The following is an 18,115-nucleotide window of genomic DNA, read 5'->3' on the forward strand; positions in this document are numbered from 1 at the left end:
TGCACAAATGCAATAATTGTGGGATTACCGAAACGCATAAAACAATGGGACTAGAAAAAGTAATAGATGTTGTAAAGTGCTGAGATGCTGAGATCTTTAACTGTCGTTTGCAGTTTTGCACTGTCTGCAATTTAAGAGTTTGGCCATTGAATTATTTATTATTCAGGGACCCTGTCTAGGATTAACGAAACAGTGATACCTTTACTTGCCATGTGTTTCTGCTTGGATACTATTACAAGCCGGGATCATCAATGAGAAAGACTGCATTGCATAAAGTCACGTGTGTGTCTGTATGTCTGTATATGTGTGTGTGTGTGTGTGTGTGTGTGTGTGTGTGTGTGTGTGTGTGTGTGTGTGTGTGTGTGTGAAAGTTGCTGCAAGGCTGAGTGTAGATGCAAAATAGACTCGATTTCTAGAGAAGCTTTCAGATTCTCTGATCTAAGAATAGTCACAGGTAGGCTTTTCAGAAACCAGCAGGATCAGAACATTTATTTAAAATAGAATATTGACTGACACAATTCTGTCAGCTGAAGATACCAACTTTTCGTCCCACATTATGACTGTCGTTTATTTTTGAATGTGCATAAAACTACTGAAACGGGGGAAGTCAGGTGGCTGAGTGGTTAGGGAATCAGGCTAGTAATCACAAGGTTGCAGGTTCGATTCCCGGATGTGTCATTGGGCAAGGCACTTCACTTGCCTTGGGGGGAATGTCCCTGTACCTACTGTGAGTCGCTCTGGATAAGAGCGTCTGCTAAATGACTAAATATAAAACAAAGGCATGTTGTTACAAATGTGTATTGTAGGATTAAGCTATCATATAGTATCGTTTTCTCTAGTGGCACTTTTCAGGTTTCCAGCAGGGGTTTTCCCCAGGGCTGGATATTATAGTTTGGCGGAGAAGTGCACTGAAGGGTGGGGGAGGGGCTAGCCAAGCAGCAGGGGATTATAGCACTGGTTATGTAAGCACATTGTACACCAGTACCCCGAGAGAGAGGGAGGGAAAGAGAAAGAAACAGGGAGAGTGTGGGACAGAGAATAATAGAGTAGGGTGGAAGACAAAGAAATGGAGAAGGTGGAAGGTGAGAAAGAGGGAGAGATAGGGCAAGAAGGCTAAGGAAGTTAATGGAAATAAGTGCAAGAGAAGAAAAGAGATGGAGATGATAAAGCTGGTGAAAAACAGTTTGCCGATTGGATGACAAAGAGAGGCAAAAGAGGAAAAAGAGACAGAAAGAGAAAACGAGAGAAGAGAGGGGGTCTGTTGTGGAATAAGAGAGGCAGGGGAGGGGGTATTGTGGGGAGAGCAGAACCCCAGAGAATGTTGAGCTGTTCCGGAATGTTGATGGAATTTGAACATTCCTCCCTGTACAGAACAACATGCCGGGAACAAAAAGGAGAAGCAAAGAATGGGGAGAGAGAGTGGGAAACGTGATCTCTCTCCTTAAGGATATTCTCAATACAATGTTGTTTGACAATAATAATAAGTGATAATACATTTTATTTATTGTGCACCTTTCATTGTTAAGCAATCTGAGGGCGCTAAATATAAGATTCTGATCCCAGTTGTTTGAGGGAATCTTTAGACTATGTCTTCAGAAGCCGCGAAACACTGCAATGGTTACAGTTCTATCATGCTGTCTTCAATGTGGCACTAAAGATCTGCAGCACTAGGTGTAGATGTATGGATTGACCTGCAGTGTTCATCCTGAAAGTTCACCCCATCCACAAGTCACTATTGTAAGAATTAATATGACCTTTTCCAGAGGTCTGTTTTGGTCTCTAGTTGCTCCAGGTCAGTTGGTAAGAGACATCTCTGCACACATGTTTGCTTAATGACCCAGGTTGCAGGTAAGCAACTAATTTACATTACATAGTATGTTTGAGCCATTTCATTGGTTCTCCGGAGGTATTCGAGTAGTGATATTTTTGCAAAACAGTATTCCATTTACCTGGTCCTTTTATTTATATTTTCATGGAGAATTAGAATAAGCATGCCCTATATGCTCCTTTTAGGAGAATGATAGGCAGAACATAGGGAACATTGAAACAGTGGGAGCATGGCAAATGTTTGGTGGAACAGGATTGGCAGACCATTTTTGAACTACCACAGCATCACGGCACAATTCGACACACAGCACAGTACAGTACACTACAACACAACACTTGGAACTTTATGAATATGGACTCTTTGGAGTGACTGTTAATCAGAGTATCCTTCAATCAACAGATGAGGTGAGTGCATTTTGAAACCTTCCTGTCTGCTGGTGTACCGCGGCTTTGGGATCAGGGCTTCCTTGGAAAAGTCTGGAAGGACACTACATACCCCATTCACTCAAAACAGGAAGTACCATTCATTACCATCTTGACCAAATAGAATTGTCCATGACTTCTGAAGATACAATCTGTTTCCTTCCTCATCTCCTGTCCATCCACAGTGTGTCCCTTCCTCATTACAAACATTCACTGATACCTCTGAATGCATGGGCATTATTGAGGCTGTATCTCTGGTGTGTGGTGACAGTGGAGCAAAGTCAGTTGTATGTAAAGTAAAAACAAAGGGAAGGGTCTTGTCTATGACAAACACAGTTTTTATTGACGTGAACCAGCCAGCGGAAATATTTACACCCTGTCAGTCAGACAGTGAGTCAGTCAGCACACTGTGAGATACCCACAATTCAACTGTACACCATTCAATCTCCACCTCTGAGAAACCTGGAAAGAAAAGCCATGTAAACCATACAGTCATCACATCCATTTGATCATAAAATTAAGAGGAAAGAGACACTTTTGTGACAAAGAGGGGCAGGATCTAAATACTTTAAAGTGTTCCCACACACACATCCCATTGTTTATACTGAATGTAAACGGATTAAATATCACACGACACGAGGTTTTAGTGCAGCGAACACCCGCTAGGCATCCACTTTCACGTTTTGAAAACAGACATATACGTGCAAAAGAACGACAGGAAATGGGAGGTAAGATAACCACTGTAGACTATTAAGATGCACCCAAAACTTAAACGTGACCTCACTCATTTACCAGACTGATACACATCTCCAAAAAGAGAATGAATTATACAGCAAGGATACAGCACAGTGACTTCTCATCACCAGACAACAATATACAAATCTGTATGTCTGCGATAATTGGACAGTTTATTTGTCTCTGTGTGATACATAGCAAAAACAATGAAGAAATCTCCCCCATATACACTCACCGGCAACTTCCTTAGCTACACTAGTTCAACTGCGCATTAACGCAAACATCTTACAAATTGGTCTGGTGGTGGTGATGGCTACAGTAGATCAGCGGTTTCTGAAACATTCAAGCCAGAACATTTCACACCAACACCAATAGCCACGTTCAAAGTAATTTATATCACCTTTCTTCCTGATTCTGATTGTTGGTTTGAACTCCAGCAGATCATCTTGACCAAGCCTGATCGTCAGACCAATTCGCAAAAGCAATGAGTGTGACATTGAGTTAGCCTAATTCTCCATTTCCAAATAAAGGGCATTATCAACAGGTGCAGAATAGACCAAAATACCTCGTGAAGGATAAAATTGCATACATGAAACCTATCAACAAAACTATTATATAGATTTTTTACAAAAATACCTAAACGGCGATTTTCAGTGGAGTTTAATCGTATTAACCAGCCTAAATGAAGGCAGTTCTGACGCCGAAAGGGGGTCCAATCAATCACGCTGTGTCGGGTTAGGTTAGCTTGGTTTATACTGCCCTCTAGTGGCCATGCTGGTTCGATTACCCAACCATGAGTTGGCTGTTTATGCCGTATGTGCATAAAAGAGAGATTGCATTGCACAAGAGACGGTACAAATTGTTCCAGCAGCTAGTTGAGTAACAATGGATAGTTAGGTGTTGGCATTTTAAAATTGGACTCTGAATCACTGGGGAGTCTCAAGGGCTTTCAGACAGCAGAGGACACAGAACATTAGGTCGACTCCATAGTAATGTACAAATGGACAAATCAGTGTACAAAATAATTTGGAATCCAACTTGATCAATAGATAATCCCACTTTAAAGTCTTAGTGTACTTGACATACTGTGTGTATGTGCTATAGCTAGTAGAGGATGTTGTGTAACTGTTGGTAAATGTGTACATTTCACACACTGGAATAAAAAGGCAGGCAGGTAATAACAAAGTCATGTATATCCATCATGCACAACAAACAGACTGATGTGATTGTTCACCAAAAATAACATATTTGAACAATGGCCAAAAACGTTCACAGTATTTACAAAAAACCAAACCATTGAATAAAAACTGTAAATATAATACAACAAAAAAGCCAAGGGAATTTCCATTAGCAACAGCCATTTCAATCAGAAAATGTAGAGACTTTGTGCACAGCTAATTGGAGGGGAAAGGATTCTCTTCATCAAAAAACAAGTGCATATCAAATGTGCCCTGTGGACAGCTTGTGGTCTTCCGAGGTCAAGCAATATATATTTTTTGTCAATATGCCAAATAAAGTGAGACCTGTGAGAAGTGCAGTTTGTGCTTGTGGCTGATAATGTTCAATTGACACTAGTGTTGATCTGTAGGGACCAGGATAAAGGAGGATCTGAGAGAGTTAATGATTCCTTCTAAACAAAGTCATTGAACTGATGCCTCTTATCTTGTCTTTAATCAAAAACATTGAAAACTCTAAAGCAATGTCCTCTCCTTTGTCTCTTTTGCCGATTAACAGCCATCCGTGTGTGTGTGTGTGTCACTTCATCCCAGCAGCAGGCCCGACAGTGCGTTCAAGTCCCTCATGTAAGGGTTGTCTGTTAGGATCCTGTCGATGCGTTGCTTCTGGTCAGGGAAGATGTCGTACAGCTTCCTCTTGAGCTCCATGGTCTCCCCCGGCGACCGCTGGGGCGGTGGGGAGGACGACGAGCGAGGAGGATGCCAGCCGGGGGGCCCGGAGTGGGGCCAGTGGGGGTGGGCCCGAGGCTGGGGGGTGGACGGGGGATAGGAGACCGAGTGGTGGGAGGGAGGTTGTGGCTGGGGGGTCGCTGGGGGACGAGGGGACGACTGGACGGCTTGGACGTAGACCGGGGGGACGGGCCGGAAGTCTGGTCGATGAGGAGGGGGTGTCACAGGACTCCTCCTGAGACCATGTGGAAGAGAAGGATTAGGAGAGAGGGGGGGGGGGGGGGGAGACAGGCAGGCACGGTTGATTACTGGTGTCAATAATACAGGCGGGTTTTTCCAGGCATTCACTTGAATAAGCAGCAGCAGAACAGCGGCAGCTGTCTGAAGGACCAGTGAATTTCAGAGAGAGCCAGAACAAGCGGCTAACTGCTAATCGAGACAAATTGTGGCCGAAGTTGCTTTGTGCATTTTCTCATTTGTGAACAGAATATCCTACTCACAAGATATATATATAAAAAATGAAATCTACAGTTCATCTTTCCTGCCATTGGGGAAGCCCTGCCCTACCTGTTGTCCTTGCGTAGGAAGACCTCCAGGTGAGGTCCATGCTTGCCCAGGGGGTCGTCAGGGATCATGAAGAGGTCTTCTACAAAGGTGAACTGCAGCAGCCTAGACAGACCAGACACAGGTCAGACACATAGGGACAGAAATATTGGGACAGAGGTATTGGCACAGGACACAGGGAACAGAGACATAGGGTCAGAGACACAGGTACAAAGTCATAGAGAGAGAGGACACAGGGACAAAGACATAGGAACAGAGACACAGGGACAAAGACATAGGAACAGAGACACAGGGGACAGAGACACAGAGAAGGGGACACAGCATTTAGAGACACAGGCGAGGGCCAGGACAGGACTCAAAGGGTAAAGGCTTGTTTAAAGAACCCGTCGAGTTATACTTATCTTTCAGCATGATTAAAGCTACTGGTACGAACACACTACAAAGTGGACTAAAGTACCCAAACATCTAATAAGGCAAATAGCCAGGGTATTTATCTATAGTGGGCGGGACTGGTTTATCAGACGTGTATCCTGGAGGAAGCTGACCCAATCACCTTGCCTGGATGATCCTCCTCCATGCCTCTGAGGTGTTGACAAAGTCCCGCAGGTTGTCATTGGTTACGATGACCCCACCCGTCTTCTCTGCCAGGTGCAGAAGGAACCTGCAGGCCCGAGAAGCAAGACGAGTTGGTCACCAATCAGAATCAGCTTTATTACCAAGTAGGCTGTTCACATACAAGGAATAAGTGAAAGAAAGAATATGTATAGCGCAAGAGCAAAACCAGACAAGACACTTCCACTGTTCCTGACTTAGTTGGTAGTGAGGAAGTGTTGACACATATCCTGTACAGAGCATTTTCCCCGTAGGTATTATGTACGTAGCCATAGCTTTTATTTACATCATGTAAGGTCTATTTATGTACTTGTTGATATACTGTATACAGTCTGTAAGCAGGTGAAACTATCTGCCAGTTCTGTGTCAGTGAGGATGAGGTGGCAGTATAAAATGTGAGTGGGCTACTTCTTTTAAGGGAGTAGAGACAAAGTGTGTGTGTGTGTGTACCTGTCATCATGGGAGGAGATTCTCTGGCCACAAACCTCTCTGGAGGGGGTGAATGACAGTAGTCTGAGGTCCTCCAACTGGTTTAGGAAGTGTTGCTCTGCAGGAAAGACAGCACTAGAGTTAGCAACCATAGCGTCTCACACACACACACACACACACACACACACACACACACACACACACACACAGAGCGATCAGCTGACCTGTGGTGCAGCGGTCCTTCTTCTGCCGCCATTGGGGGACAAACACCGTGATCTCTCGGTGGCCCCGCCTCCAGAAGGCCTCCACGGCGATGGCGATGCCTCGGCAGGAGAAAAACCGGTGGAGGCCATGGCTGCACAACAGGAAGTAGACAACGCAGGAAGTCAACGACCAGCGTTCTCATTGAAACTTTTGTCATGAGACTGACAGGAAGGGTGGCTCAGGGGAGGCTTGTTGTTGATGATAAACATGAGCTCAAACTAGGACTGCTCCGGACCAGAGGAGCCTGGCTCAACTGCTGCTCCCTGCTGACTGGGAACCCTCACATGGTCTCTCTTCTCATGGTCTCTCTTCTCACGGCTTCACCCAGCCTGATGCAGGTGGCTGCTGCAGCAGTATCAGAGACTGCTCCCCAAGGACATCAGCGCAGGGTGAGACTAGACTGCAGGCTGCAGATACGCAGTAACTACGTTATGACCTAGATAGAATCAATCAGAAAGCCCCAGACCAGACATTTTTATACTGTCTGCTGGCGCTAATGTCAACAAAAACAGGCGAGACATCGCTGAGAGAAGGAAGTTCCCTGGTCAGTCGAGGGTTTCATGCACAAAGTGAGTACCCCGGTGATGGGATTGCTACCACGAGAGACAGACAGGGACATGCAGACAGACGAGACAGACAGGTGAAGCTACTGAAGGTCCAAAGGAAATCCTGCGTATCGAGTGACACACACACACACACCCACTGTGTGTTATGCAAAACCAAAGGGAAGTTCCCATTAGAAGAGAAAGTATTCAATACAGGAAAAGCAAGAAAAACCAGTACCAATGATGTGGCTAGTAAAATAATTCCAGTGCCAGTCTGGTAGTACAAAACGGATGCAAAAAAAAAACAAAAAAAATACAACATTTGATAAAATCAAGTGTGTTCAATGCCAGTGATTTTTTCCTTTCCCCCAAATATGAAAAACCTGTGATTGTTTATCTCTAGTGCCCCAGTATCATTTTAAGGCCTTAACAGAAACAAGGAAGCCCATAGAGAAAAAGAGGGACATAGAAAGAGAAACGAGGGAACAATAGAAGTTGATAGTTTGGGAAAGAGCACTGTACTGGAAAGTTATCAATGACTTATTCTATGAATGACATTGTGCAACTCTTACAGAGTTACTGGCAGAAAGGAACTCTTTTACTGTCAGCCCATGACAAGGCTGGGGGAGTTGCATATGGTTTATTCCCACAAACATCAACCCAGTAAGACACTCACACACACAGGTGGTGCTTCTGTCATTTCTAGAAGTTTCTTAGTGAGAATGTGGGCTCTGCTTTATTTCACATCCTCCTACTGAGGAGATTCAGTAACTGGGCTTTTGTTGAGGGGGTGGATACAGTAAGTGTGTATGAGCGTGGGATGGTGAGAGTAATGGTGTGTGTGTGTGTGTGTGGGGAACTCACGCCATGGCCACGTTGCTGCCGTCTATAACGATGTGCCTGAGGTCAGGCCTGCCTGGCTGGTTGGCCAGGGTCAGGGTATAAGGAGTCTTCAAGGACTGCTGGAAGCGAGTCAGCCCTGTGACAGGGGGAGCTGGCTGGGGAGCTGGCTGGGAGGCTGGGGGCTCCAGTCTGGAGGTGGCCAGGGTCTGGTAGGAGCAGCCTGGCCGGGGTTCTGTGGTCTGGGTCAACCACTGCGGAGCGCTACGCAGAGCAGTTACACTCTCCACACGGACCGCCCCTAGTGTCTGCGACCCGCCCCGCGATAGGTAGTCCAGCTGGCTTCCACTCCTAGACGGGTAGTCCATCCTGGACCCGGATTGGTTGTTGAGGTGGTCCACCATCTTGGGCATGTCCTCGTCGCCCGCATCATCGTCGTCGATGGTGATGACATCGTTGGCTCGGCCCTGGGCACTGCTGCTCCGCACGGCGCAACTCTGCCCCTGCTGGGCCACGCCGTTACTGCAGCTGCCGCCCAGGGGCTTGATGTTCTCCTTGGCACGGGCATCTGCCAGGCTCCTGGATGGGCCCCGCTCCTTCTCCCTGCTGCTCGGGAGCGTCGAGGAGAAAGGGGTGGAGGAGGGCGCGAAGGATGTCTCTGTAATGCGCGGCGAGGCCCCCCCGCCTCCCCTGTCCGCCGCCCTGTCTCTCGCCCCACCCTGGGTCTCCGCCCTCCGGCTCTCCTCCACGATGCGCTCCAGCAGCAGGAAGGTGTCCTCCGTCTGGCCAGTCCTCCGCACCACGCGCTCCACCACCTCCTGCTGGTAGCCCATGGTCCGGAAGAAGTTGACCAGACAACGCAGGTTGGTCTCGGGGCTCACTGCCTCGCCCTCGTCCGACACGTCACTGTCCAGCATGATAGGGGGGCCCAGGGGGCTGCAGCTGGCCCTGCCGGTGGACGAAGGGGCGGCAGGCGTCTTAGACCGGCCGTCCTGGCCGCCGTGACCCCCGGCCCGCCTCTCCCTCTCCAGGGACTCCTCCCTCCTCTCCAGGGAGTACTGCCTCTTAGTGTCTCTCAGCTCGCTCTCGGACGAGCGACGCTTGTGGGAGGGCCGTCCATTCAAGAAGACCGTGTCCAGCCCCGAGCCGGAGCCTGCCCCGCTCCTGGCGCCCCTCCTCCCCTCAGCCTCAGTCCCACCCCTCCCCGTGGCCACTGCCCCCGCCTGGGGGCTCTCGTCAAAGCTGGTGTCCAGGATGCGGTTCGAGAGTTCCGTGACGGGCGTGCTGTTCTGCGAACGGTCCTGGTCCGGGTCGGCCCCCCCAGGGATGGGGCTGTGCGTCTGGGGAGGGGTCTGCGTGGGGCTGCTGGCCAGTCCCAGCAGCTCCTCCTTCAGAGCACTGGGCAGCAGCAGGAGCTCCATGGTGTACTTGTCGTCTCTCTCCTCCACAAACGCCTTGAAGGTTCTCTTCACCGCAGGCTCCCTGTCGCCGGGCAGACTTCGCTTCTCCTGGAATAGGGCCACAAACTGCTGCACGCGGCTCTGCGCCATGACAACAGGCTCGGCCCGGCCTACCAGCCGCAGCAGGCCCGGCTCCAAAACCAGAACCTCTGCGCTGGTGTCTCTCAATAGGCGGTCCAAGAATAGGCCGCGGGCGCCGGCAAAGATGCAATGCATGTCTACAGGGTATCGCTCATCTTCCTGCAGTTCAGGATCACACAGTCCCTTCAGGTACTCCTGCAACAACAACAACAACAACAATAACTACAAAGCATGTCAACAAAAGTCAGCAACATTAAAGTAAGCTAGTTTTCTGACAAAACTGATATAAATCAATATTATATTGATATAAATCCCATAATTCAATGAACGTCTAATGGGCTACTGAAACAATCCCTTAAACTGCTAGTTGGTATGATAAGACATATTTTAGATAGATTGTGTGATGTTATATCAACCTATTAGCCAGATGGCACAGTCACATTCCTAACATTTTAGTCTGTCCCACAGCAACACATGATTATAGGACGTCATGAGGGGAGATACCAAGTAACCAGCTCAACAATGACGTGTTTCGATCCATTAAGTCAAAGAGTATAAGTTATTTGATTAAGTATCCATGTAGTGAGGGGATACCCGGGTTTACAGGCGTAACCTAGTTAGAACCGACTACTAGGCTAATAGTTTCCGCCTTGTGACATACCACTGTCAAATCCGGTTCTTACTCGACATACATTTCAGATCATAAGCCATGATGTATTGGGGAACTCGTCATACAGAAGTGTGACATTTTTTAGAATGAACGGGAAAGTACCAGGGTTTTAAAGTGGTGATGAGATTTCTGATACCATTATGTCCCATAAACATTTGGATTCATGGTACAACTATGAAAACATTGCCACTCTCATTCAACTTGCTAGTTTTCACCAAAACGTCATTGAAAATTAGGCTGAGTAAAACCATCTAGCTAACTATACTCTTAAATTCCATGACCAAAACTAACAGGAACAAGAAAAGAGAAACTGATTCATTATTCGTGGGTTATGTGTGTCGTTGAGCGAAAAGCAAGTTAAACACTTTTTCCACCAGGGCCCGACAACAACAATTGCTATAGCTATTACAATGCTGTAGTAGTGATTGTGTAATTGCACACACCTGTCACAAAAGTTGTACTTGCTATCTAACACGTACTGGGTGGTGGTCGGATTTTACAAGTTAATAGGCTACATGGAGTAAAAAACACACACAAAAACTATTGAACCTCAACACAAACTTAATTGACAGTCAGCTAAGTTAGAATTCTGAATGAGTAGCTTAGCTAAAGGGAGCCAATGTTACAGTACCTTTGCTTTCGATACATCGTCACTCTTTCCTTTTAGCTGAAGCCAGATCTGCCGTGATGCTTTACTACCGTGGGCTCCAGTGTGATCCAAGAGGCCGATAATAGTGAAAGCTACCTTAAAAACCTTTTCTACTCTGGCCTTGGCACATTTAAGCTCTTGTTGCTTGTCTTCATGGACCGTAAACTCGTCCACGGTCTCTCGCTGTTGGTGGCTAGCGCAGGATGACAGCCCATTTCCCCGCGGTTCCGAACAGGTTACCTCGGTGATTCGCTTCATACCGAGGAGGGGCCGTGTTGTTGACATTCTGTTTTTGAATATCTTAGTCTCAGCTCTTTTTAATAAATCAACCATTTGGTGTCATTTGGATCTTTCCCATCCTTCATGGTTCCCTTGTCATGTGTTCCTCGAGCATATGCTGTTAAAAACGCCAATGAGGGACTGTACTTCACGATAACTTTTGCATGCAAGCTAAGAGCTATGACAACCTAACGCTACCCGGAAAGTCCCAGTGATGATGTCATCAAAATACGACAATGTGTTTATTTATCTTGGTATCCATGAGGTTGATCTAATTTGGCTATTTGCTTTATTTTCAAGATATGTCGCTAAGCACGATATATTCAGCAAAACTGAACCCTTTACATAGCTGTATAAGTTGCCTGAAATTCCTGCTGATTAAGTGTTCATTTTTGCCAGACATAAAAATAGTGTGCAAAAAAAAGTAATGCAATTGCATCCCCTTCTGGTGAAGTAGGCTACAACCCCAAATGTTTGCGGAGAAGGATGTTTCGGTTACAATTATTTAAGATGGGTGGTCGAAATAGAATTGTATCGCTTTTTTCTGTTCTAATGTATTCATCTAAGTAAACAAAAATGAATACTTGATCGAAATTAATCTATCACAACAGGTTGTGTAGGCCTATGTGAAAGATGGACAGTATTGTGAGTGTGGTCATCGGATGTTGGGGTAAAAAGAGAGAGAGAGAGCGCAAAACAAGAGACTGTTACGGTTATGAGGCCTTGGAAAGAAGAGGACCAAAGGGAGCTACGTGGGTGGCTGCTGTTATACAGTACAGTTCAACACACACCCAGCCACCCCCCCCCCCCCAGCTATCCCTCTCTCTCCCCTTCTTTTACTCAGCTACCCCCATCCATCCACCCAGCATCCATATCCACCCCCCTCTTTCCCAGCTCTCCTTCCACCTCAGCTCCCTCTGATCCAGCTGCACCTGGACAGTAGGGTGCGTTTTGGCACGAGATCCCATCCCATCACGTGTGTTTATTTTGTACCACTAGGTGGTACTCTTCCCTCTCTGGCTGGAAGACCTCAGATCCATCCTCCTCCATTTCCCTGTGACAACGAGTATTATTGACTAAATAATGTTTCAGATCAATATTTTTCATTATTTGAGGTCCAGACACGCATAGCAGGGGAATTTAGTCTTTATTAAAGCTCAGCAAGAAGAAATGTCTTAAACAAGACAGAAGAGAACCGACTATGAAGAATACCATTATTTCAAGACCGTGTATGTGAATGTATGCTTGTTCACCAGGGATTTTAGATGGACAAAATCCTAATAAAATTTTTTGATACTGATAAAAGATACAATAATGGGTGAATAGATACAAATCTAAACAGTTGTAAGGGTCACTTCCTCAGGTGATTGTATGTGTGTGCGCGCGCAGTGTGGTGTTCAGGGTTTTGTATTAGCGTTTAACATCGTCCATGTTTCATATGCTGTTAGCATCAGTGAGTCAGGATGCTGAAGGATCATCTCTGTCTGTGACATTATGTTGCATCTGGCGAGAATCAAGACCGATGTTTCCTAAGGTGATGTGTGGTCCAATAGGAGACGGCCACTTTGTCTGGGTGTTCTAACAGGAAGTGGAATCCTAATTCAGCTGGTTGTGTGTGATGAAGGCTGGCAGTTATGGGCTTCGTCCTCTTCCCATCATCATTTATCACAATTAAACACAGCTTAGCGCACGTCACATGAATATTTACTTGGTGGTCGGGCCATCCCACTCTGTACATTCATAAATCAACACACCGGATTATGAAAGTTATGGCTGGTGTTTTATTCATGATCCGGCTCTTTTATCTGGTTTCATATTTATTCCCCACTCAACATGATCTGCTAGGAAGGGCTGAGTGTGTGTGTGTGTGTCTGCAGATAAACTTGTTAACGCCTGTGCGTGTGTGTTAACGTTGGGTTTTTATGACATCCTCCTGGTTTGATAGGGAGGAGCCTTTGATTTGACCTGCTTACATCCATCTTACCACAACAGTGTGGTTCCAAACCAGCTCTTGTACAGGTGCATTGTGGGAAGGCAGCTGGGGCTGTGTGTAGGCCACTCTGATAGAGCGGTGTGCCATTGTGCTCTGAGGCAGAGAAGAGCTGCAGCCTTGAAGGAAGGATGAGACACAGAAACAGCTCATCCTGACGATTCTCTGTACACACAACAACCAATCCCTACAACAAGTGTGTAAACTGGCCAATATGGCATATATTCTGCTGGTGCGCAGTGGGACATATACCTCTCTTACAACCCCAACCCCACTTCTATGTTGGTGTGTCGTGACTCTACGGTAGCCGAGGAAAGAAAGAAAACTAGAGAAATACAGACAGGTACAGGGAGGAGGAAAAAGAGGAAGAGAGATTTGTGGCAGGGGCGGGACATTCGCTTTACAAGGTAGTGTGTCGTCCAGGTTCCCCAGGGTTCTGTCCTGTCCCAGACCACGCCCCCTGCCTCTTACCCCCTGCAGAGCGCTTGGTCTGCGGTAAGACAGGCTCCACAGGACAACAGCTGAAAACATGCCTCTCCTGCCTGGACTCACATTTAGGCCCTGCTCCTGCACTGCTCTGGTAATTGGTGATGGAGCAGGGACAAGCACACAGAACACAGGAGGAGGGAGGCGGGAGTGTGCAGAGAGAGGAACAGATAGAGATGGAGAGAAGGAGATCAAGAGAGAGAGAGGGAGCAAGAGAGTGGTGGGGATTCTGGCGTGTGTCTCTGTGCTTCTCTTACCAATTGCAGCGAGGGAAGGGACAGGGAATTTTGTCCAATCCAAGTCGATGCCCGTTGAGGGGAGGGTTTAGTGGAAGATGAGGGGTGGTTTGTTTGCTCGTGTGTGTGTGTATGTGTGTGTGTGTGTGTGTGGTGTGGTGTATGTGTGTGTGTGTGTGTGGGGGGGTAGGATGGTGGTGGAAGGACTGCCAATAGGCACAAAATGTACTGCAGACCTGGGTCACATTGGATTGCAAATCCAGTCATTTGTGTTTTCTCCATTTTGCCAATCAAGCCAATGCTGTGTGACCTCGGTCTGTTTTTCTCCCTCTCCTCTCAGCATGCACAACACACTGGCAATGTTCACAGATTAAACACAGATGGTCAAGAAAAGGGAGGACTGTTCATACATTGGCTGATGTTGTTTGCACATCACTCCATTGATTGGATTCCCTCCTCTATGCTCTGAAACAACTTGGAAAACGTCTATTACCTCAGTCTCTCTCCCTCTGTCTTTATCCCTTTCTCTTTCAACATTTCTGTGTGTGTAAGGAACAAATAACAGGAATCACTACCTTCTGGTCGTGGATCACAGCTCTCTCTCTCTCTCTCTCTCTCTCTCTCTCTCTCTCTCTCTCTCTCTCTCTCTCTCTCTCTCTCTCTCTCTCTCTCTCTCGATGTCTATCTCTACTCACTCTCACCTTCCCCACCTTCTCTGTCCCTGTCCCTGTCTTTCTCTCTTCTCTCCCCCTGTCTTCCTCTCCCCCACTATCTCTCTCTCATTCTCCATAGCCTTATTTTCCTCATTGTTTTCACCCTTTCCCTCAGTGGGAGAGCGACCAGCCACAGAAGCTAATTAGTTGAAGAGCTACGGCGCTGCTTTCCTCCGCTGCTGATAGGCTCATTAAGCATTAAGAATTCATGACATTTAACTCCTCCACTCTGCCAGCCTGCATTTCTATCCGGCTGACTGCTTTTCTGGCTGTTTGTCTACCTACGTGATTGCCCAGTCGCTTGCTGGCGGCAAGCCTACCTCAGTGCCAGCCTGCTTCTTTGCCTGCCTGCTGTTGCTTGTGTGCCGACTGGATCAACACTAGAGCTGTCTCGAATGACTGTCTTTGGGCATAATGCAAAGAGAACGGTATGGATGTTTGTGGGTGTGTGTGTTTGTATGAAGGCAAATGCATGTATGCTCTATCTAGCCAACAATCTAGAGATCTGGATCCAATAAACATGTCACCTCATTGTCACAGGCAGTACACACTCTCGTGTGTCATGATACACTCAATTATATTTAGCTGCTGGAAGCTTAATGGATGGACACACACACACACAAATACTTCAGATGTGTGATTGTTTCACCTTTCTTAATTGTAAGTCACTCTGGATGACAACGTCTGCCAAATGACAAAATTGCTAATTAAAACGTACCCCTAACCTCTTCCGTAGCAGAATTTTAGGCTATATCATGTTTGTATGTGTGTGTGTGTATTTTGGACTGGCTTCATACTGTTTGTGTGGCACATGTTGGAAAGTTAGCATTTAGCTACAACAATGTGTGTGTGTGTGTGTGTGTATGTATGTGTGTGTACATGTGAATGTGAATGTGTGTGCCTTGCAGGGGGTAGCAGGTGAAATTTGAAAGTGACAGAGATGGACCGCCATACTTACCTGCTTCGACACCTCCTCTGCTAATGATGTTACCTGCATGTTACCTGGGGGCACACACACACAAACACACGCACACGCCATAACCATTGCAACATGTAGACGCCCCCCACCCCCCATGGATTGAGGTGTGGTTAGGATCAAGAGCTTCCTTAAACAGGCCACTGAAGCAGGCTCCCTAACTGAATAGTGTGGCTTTACACAGTCATGACACACATGAGCACCACAAACTAGAGAACATACATCTGGGGAGATCAGCTGGGGGAGGAGATAGGAAGAGAGTGTGTGTGTGTGTGTGTGTGTGTGTGAGAGAGAGAGGGAACGAGAGACACAGAGAGAGAGAGAGACAGAGAGACTCTCTCTCTCTCTCTCTCTCTCTCTCTCTCTCTCTCTCTCTCTCTCTCTCTCTCTCTCTTGCTACCTCCCTCTTTCCTTGTCTCTCCCACTCTCACCCTTTTGGAGCCCAGGTGCTGGCATAGAGAGGCAGGATAATTGTGTACTTGAGAGAAACAGAGAGATGAAGGGGTGGGGAGAGGAAGGCGTCAGTCGGCAGCCAGTGGTCGCAGAAAACTAGAAGAGATAATTGGAGAGCCACACCTGGACACTCTCACCTGTGAACTCTCTCTGGGTGTGCTTGTGTGTGTGTTTGTGTGTCTGTGTGTGTGATTCTCACCTGTGAATCATCATCGTCTGTTATCCTTCCGACACAGTACTGAGCTTACATTTGGCTTTTTTCTGTGTGTTTGTGCATGGGAGTGTGTATGTGTGTGAGAGTATCTATCTCCAAATTTGACCATGTGGCTGGATGGCCAAGACACCTGCATATTCCTTGACTCTGGAAGCACCATCACCTTGGTCAGACCCGAGCTTGTGGAGGGAGGACCATGGAAGATCATCTAGATTTCCTGTGTCCACGGCAACGCCAAAACTCACCAAAACTTTCTCGTTGAGGGAAAGACCCTGAAGAGGAACTTCACCGTGAGAACAGGCCTGGATCCAGAGGTACTGATCCCTCTCCCCATCAAGTGTGCCCATTTTCGAGAGGCCCTTCGAGAGCGATCCAGACCCTCTCGTCCCCTTCATCAGCTAAGAAAAACCCCAACCTGAGATTGCCGGCGCTGCCTCTGACCTCATTGCCCACACTCTCCCCGAAGGAGAAAAAGAAGGCGACCAAAGTGAAGCCTGCCCTGTATTGTAGCCTTTTGCCAAGGAGGCGTCGGTCAAGGCCAATCGCAAGCATTACGTACCCTACTGCGTTTGGTGCCCCCCAGCTTTCAGGTGTGGGGGGGGGTGTATCGTCGAGTTGACCCTTTCACCAGTCAGCACTCAGAGACAAAAGGCGCGGGACTCTCCAGACAACGATGTTTGAGCGCACGGCATGACGAGGGAGAGGCAGACTCTCGCACAATTGAAGTGTCGTTTGCATAACCTTGTTCTGCCACCTCTCAACAGATATAGCCTGGCGGGAGGACTGGTTTGATCACTGAATAATCTCTCGACCAGGAAAAAGTTCCTTTTTGAGTGTTTGGACTATTTGTTTTGGTAGACACCATTTGTGTGAGAAACGCAGTCACCATATGGGACGCACTTGCCGTTCTCTGCTATGTGAGATTGTGTCTGTGAGAGAGGGTGTTTGTGTATCTGACAGTCTGCGGACGTGAGACTGTGTGGATGTGAGAGTATGTGTACAGTGTTCTTTTATCAACCCTCCACGGACTTGGGGATCATTGCTAGTCTGTGGTCATAATGAGTGGTCACACACACCACACACACACACACACACACACACACACACACACACACACACACACACACACACACACACACACACACACACACAGTTCAGTAGCTTTTCAGTGCCAGGGGGTGGCAGACCATTGTTTTATGGATTATGTATCACGCTATTTTAAAAACAGTACAGATACAGGTCAAAAGACTGTCAACTGGGCTTGCTTTTCCTTCAAACCAGACTGGTCAACATTTTCTGTCAGCAAAGGTTTGTCCGCAAACATTTGAGAACAGTGGAGGGGGATGAGGATGGGAAGATGGAGGAGGTTGAAGATTAGGCAGAGGAGAGGCAGAAGAAGGAAGAGGAGAAGGATGAGGAACTGGGTTGAGGGAGTTTGTTTAGACATGCCTCCCCAGTCTGGAGATGGCCAGAGGCTTGGTGAAAAAATGTTGGTCTGGCTGTCCATATCACGCTGAACCAATCACTTCTGATAGATAAGACAAGGATCAATACTGCCAGGGAGAGAGAGTCAGAAGGAGAGAGGGAGAGACCGCTGTTGTTAAGTTGTGGTTAAGAGGTTTTTCGGAGTTGTTCAGGTTGGTTATCGACCAGTGTGTGGTTCTGGTGCACGAGCTCCCACTCCCTGGGGACACAGGCAAACACACACACACACACAGTCACACACACACCCACATGCAGCCCCCCCCATACACACACACACACA

General features: G+C 47.2%; 1 protein-coding gene across 1 annotated transcript; it reads right to left on the reverse strand.

Annotated features, from left to right (window-relative positions):
• Positions 1-4,160: 4,160 nt before the first annotated feature.
• Positions 4,161-11,488, reverse strand: n4bp1 (nedd4 binding protein 1). The gene is made up of 7 exons (XM_047051483.1): positions 10,986-11,488; positions 8,168-9,879; positions 6,719-6,849; positions 6,516-6,612; positions 6,007-6,114; positions 5,457-5,558; positions 4,161-5,124 (listed from the first exon to the last, which is right to left on the reverse strand). Exons 1-7 carry the CDS (start codon positions 11,334-11,336, stop codon positions 4,746-4,748), a joined length of 2,880 nt encoding a protein of 959 aa, XP_046907439.1. The 5' UTR covers positions 11,337-11,488; the 3' UTR covers positions 4,161-4,745.
• Between the last annotated feature and the right edge of the window lie 6,627 nt (positions 11,489-18,115).

The sequence above is a fragment of the Hypomesus transpacificus genome, unplaced genomic scaffold, assembly GCF_021917145.1.
Source record: "Hypomesus transpacificus isolate Combined female unplaced genomic scaffold, fHypTra1 scaffold_156, whole genome shotgun sequence".
Taxonomy (NCBI): domain Eukaryota; kingdom Metazoa; phylum Chordata; class Actinopteri; order Osmeriformes; family Osmeridae; genus Hypomesus; species Hypomesus transpacificus.

Coding starts and splice junctions, on each gene's coding strand:
- n4bp1 (XM_047051483.1), bottom strand. CDS start 11,336: ATGGTTGATTTATTAAAAAGAGCTGAGACTAAGATATTCAAAAACAGA. Junction 9,880..10,985: donor ACGATGTATCGAAAGCAAAG/GTACTGTAACAT, acceptor TTGTTGTTGCAG/GAGTACCTGAAGGGACTGTG. Junction 5,125..5,456: donor TTCCTACGCAAGGACAACAG/GTAGGGCAGGGC, acceptor ACATGGTCTCAG/GAGGAGTCCTGTGACACCCC.